Source organism: Chrysochloris asiatica, unplaced genomic scaffold (assembly GCF_000296735.1).
Source record: "Chrysochloris asiatica unplaced genomic scaffold, ChrAsi1.0 scaffold00136, whole genome shotgun sequence".
Lineage (NCBI taxonomy): Eukaryota > Metazoa > Chordata > Mammalia > Afrosoricida > Chrysochloridae > Chrysochloris > Chrysochloris asiatica.
Window position 1 is genome coordinate 1372426 of NW_006408654.1, and position 9134 is coordinate 1381559.

Consider the following 9134-nt stretch of genomic DNA (forward strand, 5'->3'; position numbering starts at 1 on the left):
AAGTATTTTAATTCCTCTTCGCTTTCAGCAAGGAAGGTTGTATCATCTGCATATCGCAGGTTGTTAATGAGTCTTCCTCCAATCCTGATGCCATGTTTTTATTCATATAACCCAGCTTCTCAGATTATTTGCTCAGCATACAGATTGAATAAGTATGATGAAAGAATACAACCCTGTCTCACACTTTTTTTAAACCATTCAGTGTTCCCATGTTCTGTTCGAACAACTGCCTGTTGGTCCAGGTACAGATTCCTCATGAGCACAATTAAGTGTTCTGGAATACTCATATTTGCAGTGTTGTCCATACCTTGTCATGATCCACACAGTTGAAAGCCTTTGCGTAGTACAGGTAAAAGTACAGGTAAAAAATATTTCTGATATTCTCTGTTTTCAGCCAAGATCCATTGGACATCAGCAATGATATCCCTCGTTTCACGTCCTCTTCTGAATCCGGTTGCAGCCGTTTCTGTATTACCTTTAGCAAAACTTTACTCGCATTGGATATCAAAGATATTGTCTGATGATTTCTGCATTCCATTGGGTCACCTCTCTTTGGAATGGGCACAAATACGGATCTTTTCCAATCAGTCGGCCAGATATCCGCCTTCCAAATTTCTTGGCATAGGTGAGTGAGTGCCTCCTGTGCCTCCTCACTTTCTTGAAAGATTACAGTTTTTATCCCATCAATTCCTGGTGCCTTGTTCTTTGCCAATTCCTTCAGTGCACCTTGGACTTCCTCCTTCAATATCATTGGCTTTTGATCATATGCTACTTCTTGAAATGGTTGAACATGAACCATTTCCTTTTGGCACAGTGACTCTGTGTATTCCTTCCATTTTCTCTTGATGCTTTCTGCATCATTCAATAATTTACCCAGAGAATCTTTCAATAACGCAAGTCGAGGCTTGAATTTTTTTCTTTAGTTCCCCCAGCTTGAGAAATGCTGAGCATGTTCTTCTTTGTGACTTTTTGACTCCAAATCTTTGCATATTTTGTTGTAATATTAGACTTTATCTTCTCGAGCTGATATTTGAAATTTTCTGTTCAGCTTTTGTACCTCGTAATTTCTTCCATTTGCTTTGGCATCTCTGGGAACATCAAGTTGAACAGGAATGGTATAGCATTCCTTCATCATCAAAAAGAGCATTTCAAGATCTTGCAGTCTATGATAGGATAATATTCATGTGCCTACAGTTACTGCCACTACTATTCAGAAGTGCACATCAACCACTAAGCCAGTGATAATGAAATTGAAGAATTCTGCCAACTTCTTCAGTCAGAAATTGATCAAACATGCAATTAAGACACATTGTGAATTAGTGGAGATTGGAATGTGAAGGTTGGAAACTAGAGGTCAGTAGTTGGAAAATACAGCCTTGGTGATGGAAATGATGCTAGATATCACATGATGGAATTTTGCAAGACTAATGATTTATTCATTGCAAATGCCTTTTTAAAATAATATAGAAGGTGACGAAACACATGAACCTCTACCAGATGGAATACACTGGGGTCAGATTGACTTCATCTGTGAGAAGAGATGGTAGAGAAGCCGTAACAAGGCCAGGAGTTGACTGAAACAGTCCATCAGTTGCTCATATGCAAGTTCAGACTGAAGCTGAAAAAAAAGGAAAGTAAGTCCATGAGAGCCAAAAATGACCTTGAATATGTTGTTGTTGTTAAATGCCATCGAGTTGGTTCTGACCCATAGTGACCCTGTGTATGGTTTCCAAGGAGGAGCTGATGAACTTGAACTGCCAACCTTGCAGTTCAAATGGCTTTGCAGTCTGGCGCATTAACCCACAGCGCCACACCAGGACTCTGACCTTGAATATATATCCCACCTGAATTTGGAGACCATCTCAAGAACAGATTTAATGCATTAAAAATCAATGACCTAAGACCAGAATAGTTGTTGAATGATGTCAAGAACATCATACAGGAAGAAAGCAAAAGGTCTTGAAAAAAGAGAGGAAAGAAAGACAAGACCAAAATGGATGTCAGAAGAGACTGAAAACTTGTTCTTGATTATAGAGAAGTTAAAACGAATGGAAGAAATGAGGAAGTAAAAGAGCTGAACAGAAATTTTCAAAGGGCAGCTTCAATCTGAGCTTGCAGATATCTCAGTTTGAGGACTAAAGAGAGCCTCACCCTAGTCTAGTATTTTCATTCGCCTCATATAGAGGTCAAAGTTGGACAATGAATAGGAATCATAAAAGAGTCAATGCATTTGAATTATGGTGTTGGAGAGTAATATTGAAAGTACCATGGACTGCCAGAAGAGCAAGGAAATCTGTCTTGTAAGAAATGCAGCCATGATGCTTATTAAAAGGATGGTGACACTTCTTCTCACATACTTTGGACCTGTTATCAGGAACAGTTAATCCCTAGAGAAGGACATCATACTTGGTAGAATGGAGGGTTAGCGAAAATTCGGAAGATCCTAACAAGATGGATTGACACAGTGACAGCAGCAATGGCCTCATGCCTAACAATTGTAAGAATGGCACAGGACTGAGCAGTATTTCATTCTGTTGTGTATAGGGTCACTGTGAGTCAGAAGTGACTAGAGGACATGTAACAGCAACACAGTAGGTATGGAGTCCTAGTGTGGTATTGTAAGATAAGCACTGGACTGCTAATCACAAAGTAGGCAGTTCAGATCCACCAATCTCTTCCTTGGAAACCCTATACAAAGTCTCTAAGAGTCGGCACTATCTAGAGCGCACTTAACAACACTGTAGGTTATCAGTCTCATTTGCTCTTAAAAAGAGCCTATGTGTCCGATTGTCCATCAGACGGTGTTCGTTATAGACTGTGTTGCCCTTGAATCCCTTGTTAGAGTCATGAAATTTAATTTTATTTTCAGCTCTTGCTAATGTTTAGCTAAGATTTATTGGCCTTTATAATGGCATTTTATATGTTTGTTACAATTTCTAAAATGCAAACCACAGAGGGGAAAAAAACCTAAACATAGTCACTATAAAAAATAACACAGATCGACAAAACTTTCATTCCTATAGAGTTTTTTGCTAACAGTATTAACTTTGAGGTTACCATATGAAAGTATTAAATGTAAAATATTGATGCAGAATTAAATAGAAACATCTGCTTGTTCATTTACCCATAGTTACGGAAACACTGAAATGTGAATGCCATTTGCTATTTAAGTCAGAAGTTAAAAACTTAGGCTTGTCCATTATAGAGCTGTAGCATCCCCTTGTGGGAATGCTGTGGTAACTGCATGAAACCTCAAGAAAAGCTTGCTTTATTCACCTTCAGTATTTCAGTTTTATTCCTCCTAATCTCAGTTAAGGCTTTGGATAGTTATCACCAACATAATTCTGTTGTTTAAAAAGTCTCAATTTATTTTCCTTTCCTGTATAATTTTCACTTGTTGTTGTTAAGTGTAGTTGAATCTATTCTGACCCGAACGCCCCCTTGTATAGGGTTTCTGAGGAGTATTTCTTTATTATATTATTCTCTTCACAATTGAGTTTTTTTGGTTCCAGTTTAATTTTATTCTCAAATTTTAACTTGATGTTTCAGTCACCATCCTGTTACTTTCTTGACTTTTCAGTTCCTTAATGATGATGGGTGTTCTTTATTCTGAAGCTTCTGTTTTATGTTAGGATTTACTTGTTAGTATTAATATTCGCTAGTGTTTACTTTTTTCTATATGGATGATAGAATTTGATTTTTTTTTTTGAATAGGTAATATAATCACATGGTTTACTGCTTGCAAAGTAATGACCTCTTTTCTTCTCTGCCCCCCAGCTGCTCAGCTTCCCTCTAATTTGGCAGTTAGTGTTTAGTTTCTATAAATATGTATATGATGGTTAGTCAAAAAGTTGTTAAGTGCCGTCGAGTCGGTTCCGACCCGTAGTGACCCTGAACAGGGTTTCCAAGGCTGTAAATCTTTACAGGAATAGAAAGTCTCCTCTTTCTCCCATGGAGCAGCTGGTAGTTTCGAACTGCTGACCTTGTGGTTCAGAGCCCAATTCATAACCACTACGCTACCAGAGCTCCTTTAGTCAAAAATTATTACTATAAAATCATAGAAACCTTGATTTGAAAAGGTACTGTTTTTCCATCATATCCTCCATCTAGATCTATACATTTCTAAAGGTGGTGTTTCCATCTCTCTGACACTTCAGTTCTAATCTCTTCAATTTATACCATGGTAAAACAGCAGTTTTGGCATCCTCCAGGGTTTCAAATTGTGTTCCTTTGAAAAGTTATTTGGGTTTGGGGAACAAAAAGAAGTCTGAAGGGGCAGGATCTGGGCTGCAGAGTGGATGAGATAAGATTTCTCAAAAAAATTTTCATAAAACAGCACTTGGTACTATCAGGTGCATTGTCACAGTGAGAAAATGTTTCTTGGCATAATTTTCCTGTTCTTTTTCTTACCGATAACAGTTTTAAGTTTTCTTAAATTTTTTTCCTAATAAGTCCCCATGATTGTCCTATATTCCTTCAAGCAGATGCATCAAGATTTCCCTCTTGCAGTCTTCAAAAATAGTCTCTATAACCTTCTGAGCTGACCTGTGTGTCTTGAATTTAACTGGCCCAGTAAGTCCTATCAGAAGCACTTTTTTGAGCAGACTTTTTTTTTTTTTTTTTTTTTTTAAGCACGCTAGTAATAAGCAGTTGTTTGAACAGAACAAGGGAACACTGAATTGTTTAAAATTAGGAAAGTGGATGCCAGGGTTGTATTCTTTCAATCTGTATGCTAAGCAAATAATCTGAGAAGCTGGATTATATGAAGAAAAACCTGGCGTCAGGATTGGAGGAGGACTTTTTAACAACCTGCGATATGCAGATGATACAACCTTGCTTGCTGAAAGAGAAGAGGGCTTATAATACTTGCTGGTGAAAATCAAAGACTTTTGTATGAGTTGCATCTCAATATAAAGAAAATAAAAATCCTCACCACTGGACCAATAAACAACATCCATATAGATGGAGAGAAGATAAGTTGTTAGACTCCATTTTGCTTAGATCAACCATCAACATTCATGGAAACAGTAGTCAAGAAATCAAATGACGTATTGCATTAGGCAGATCTGCTGCACAAGACCTCTTTAAAGTGTTGAAGAGCAAAGATGTCAATCTGAAGACTAAGGTGCACTTGAACCAAGCTTTGGTATTTTCAATAACCTTATATGCATGTGAAAGTTGTATAGCAAATAAGAGAGACCAGAGAAGAATTGATGCCTTTGAGTTCTGCTGTTGGAGGAGAATGTTAAAAGTACATTGGTTTGCAAAAAGAACGAACATCTGTGTTGGGAAAAGTACAACCAGAGTGCTCCTTGGAAATCAGGATGATCCGACTTCATCTCTCTTACTTCAGACTTATTATTTAGTAGAGGGGAGGGTTGGAGAAAAAGAGGAAGACCTCCAGTGAGATGGATTGGCACACTGGCAGCAGCAATGGGCTTAGATGTATCAGCAATTGTGAGATTGGTGCAAGATTGGGCAGTGTTTTCATTCTGTTGTACACAGGGTCACTGTGAGTTGATACCAACTCGATGGCATTTAATAACAATAATGAGACTAACTGGATGGCAAAATACAAGATCAATGCTTCGAGCTCTGCCGAAGCCAACACTTGGGCCAACTGCCACATCCAACAATTGGCTATACTCCGTGACCCACACTGAGAGATTAAATCCCCCAGTAGGGGCTACGGGAGATGAGAAATAAAAGAAAGACATGAGTCACAATTGAAATATAGCAAAGTTGGGACCACGTGGGCCACAGCACTCTGATGGAGATACTGTGACACTGACCAAGGCAGTGAGTTTATTTTATACACAGTTCAAGGGGAGGTGCTTGGGGACAGGGAAAGGAAGAACATCTGGTGTTTTGATGCCTACAGTAAGTGGGACTTTATCAGAAGAATGTAGTTACTAGGGAAACAGAGATAGGGCAGCTAGAATGTTGTGCAGGCTGAGCCAAAGGACATAGCTGAATACAAGGAAAGACCTTGCAAGTTCCTAGACCCATTAGGCAGCCTTGCAAGTTCCTCAGGGTGAGGACTTTGACTTGGAAGCAGCCCGAGTTTCTGGACCACAACTGTTTAGTTGCAATCCTTCAGTTAAACTATCTCCAAATCAGGGACCTTCAGCTCAGCTGCTCCCAACATAGCTCACCAGTAGCTTTGGGGGGAGAAGAGAAGAAAAGGTTTCCTGCTTCTGCAAAGATTTACAGCCTTTTAACACTTTATAGGGTCACTATGAGTAAGAACCAACTTGATAACACTTAACAAGAATGACAGAATGAGACTAAGACAAGTGTATTGCATAGAGAACTTATCTGCAGCCATCCACTAACCACAGAAACATGTTTAAACATACTTTGTTTGGAATAAACTTGTGCATGTATAAACTGGAACCATAGTAGCAATACATTTTTGGCCTTTTTTTCATATGTAGGCAAATCTGTATACCTTTGTTCTCCTGTTCTTTACGCAAATGTATACATGTTAAATCTGCTTTGCATCTTGCTTTTTTCACTTTTATTATATAGTTGTTGTTAGTTGACACTGAATCAGTTCTTTCAAGGCTGTGACCTTGAAGCAGATCACAAGGCCTGTCTCCTAAAGTGCCTCTGAATGGTTTCAGACTATCAGTCTTTCAACTAGTAGTTGAGCTCTTAACCAGATGCCACGTCGGTGATCCTAGCAATAAAAGGGGTCTTCAATAAGTTGGTGGAAAAATGGAATTGAAAGACAATGGAATTTTTCCACAAATTCTGTGTAGTCCCTTTGAATAGTTTTTGTTGTTAAGTGCCGTTGAGTCGGTTCTGACTCACAGCAACCCTGTTTAGGTTTTCTAAAGAGTGGCTGATGGGTTAGAACCATACAGTTCAAATGAACTTTGTGTTTGAAAGCTTATTTTACAGAACCACATATCTCAATAAATATTTGTTGACTCTTTATGAGCAAGAGTATGGACTCTTAAACCAGAACTGTCTTGATCCAAATCCCATCTTTGCCACTGTTTGTATGACCTTGGCCAAGTTACTCGACCTACTACTTGTGCTTTTTTTGGTTCTAAAATATGAATAATATAAATAGTACCTGTCTCCTAAAGTTGTTAAGAGAATGAAATGTGTAAATAAAATGATCCTCAAATACAGTATCAGTAGCTAACATGTCCTACCATCGTTAAAATTATTGCTACTATTATTGCCATTATTCCACATTAGCACATATAGATGTGTGTGTGTGTGTGTATGTGTGTGTATGGGAGTATGGTGGTTCTCTAGGGAAAGCACTGGACTGCGAGCCACACAAGATTGGCAGTTTGAGCTCAGCTTCCGCTTCGCAACTGAAAGATGAGCTGTCTGCTCCCACAAAGATTTACAACCTTGGGAACTCTATGTAGGGTTGCTGCCAAGAGTCAGAATCAACTTGATGGCATTTAACAACAACAGAGATGATCTAGTTCAATTTCTTGTCACCAGTTACCTTAGTGTAAGAGAACGTAATGTGTACAAAACCATTGTGTGAAATGAAAAGAATAAATGGGTGTAATAATTTCTCTAAAATCAGCCAAAATATAAAAATGTATATTAAAAAAAATAGATGTACTTTACAGCAAGGATCATTCCCACCCCCTCCATACACAGAGTAGACAGGGATGGGCAACTTGGACATTGGCTACCCAAAATGGCAGGGGCAGGGGCTACAAAGGCAAGAAGTGACTGGCTTACAAGCTTTCAAGAGGGAACCTAGATCCAGAGGGCATGAAAGAAGGTAGAATCTCCACTGAGTAGTATCCAATCTGTCTAGGCAGGACTGATAAAATGAAATGTGGATAGGTCTCTTGTGATACAATAGGGAGTAATTGTTATCAGGACTGATTGTGAGGGTTGGAAATGTAAAGATAGATGTTTTGTAGCAAGGAGGGGAGTGATTCACTTTGCAGTCTAGGAGCGGAGGCCCTTGGGACCATCAAGGTAGAAGAGTGAAGTGCAGGACCCTACCCAGAGAAACAGTGATGCCAGAGATGGAAGCAGAGACAATGATGTGGAGAGATGGAGCAGCTGGGGACTTTAGACCCAGAGAGGGAGAGGGGCTGTGTGCTGATGGGGGTTGGGGGGTGGCAGGCTTGTAGTGTATACCCTTTGGTTGGTTGATGTTGCATGGAGGGGATTGTAACCACGGCAATGAAACGACCATAGCATGAATGTAAAACTAATGTTCTTCATGTAAACTATCACATAATTCACAATAAAACATTAAAAAAAAAAGATGTAAATATCTGTAATTATTGTAACTTTTTAATTTTAAAAGTTAGAATCATATAAGTAAAATAGTGATAGGTTTTAGGTTCTTTTTTTTTCTTTCTTCAATGTAAGTAAGCATTTTGTGCATTTTTAAAAACAGATTGAAATTTAATTTGAGATGATTTGGTTTCTGGTGTGCTAATTTTGCTATCTGTTGTCCTCAAACATTTTTTCTTTCTTTTTTGCTTCATATTTTAATGCATTCTTGTTATTATTTGAAATTAATCTCTTCTGTTACGTACGAATCCATCGATTATGGAAACAGAAACAACAACTTCCTCTGAACAGTTCTTTTCCAACTTTGGTAGCATTAAGAAAAATGTAGTTTTTTTCTGCCTACCTCAATTTTGATTACACCTACTTGTGTAAATACTGTAAATGCTGAAAATTTTCACATGCCAGTTACTGTATTTTTTACTCTAGGTACTTACTGCAACCAAAAGACAATGGAAATAAATCTTCCAAAACTGATGACCTGGGGTCTCTTCGGTTAAATATATATTACACAGAAGACTGTGTGCTTCCTTCGGAGTATTATGGCCCTTTGAAAACTTTGCTGCTAAAATCACCAGATGTCCAGGTACTTTAAAAACACTACAATGATGAGGAAAAGATTTCAGAAAATCAAGTCTTAGTAGATACACATTTTGATTAAATATATTTAATTTAATTTATATGCATCTATGGACAAATATCTTTGATATCCCATGCAAGTAAAGTTTTACTAAAGGTAATGTAGAAATGGCTGCAAGCATACGTTGACAGAGAACTTCCAGAGGTTCAAGCAGATTCAGAAGAGGCCGTGGAATGAGGGCTATCATTGCTGATGTCCAATGGAT

The 9134-nt window shown here is 38.3% G+C and overlaps 1 protein-coding gene across 2 annotated transcripts in view; it reads left to right on the forward strand.

Annotated features, from left to right (window-relative positions):
• Positions 1 to 9134, forward strand: part of RASA2 (RAS p21 protein activator 2) — a 168804-nt gene that overhangs the window by 110716 nt on the left and 48954 nt on the right. For both annotated transcript variants that reach the window (XM_006869846.1, XM_006869847.1), the window contains exon 10: positions 8719 to 8875. In XM_006869846.1, coding sequence (XP_006869908.1) covers positions 8719 to 8875 — 157 coding nt within the window. The remainder of the gene's footprint in view (positions 1 to 8718; positions 8876 to 9134) is intronic.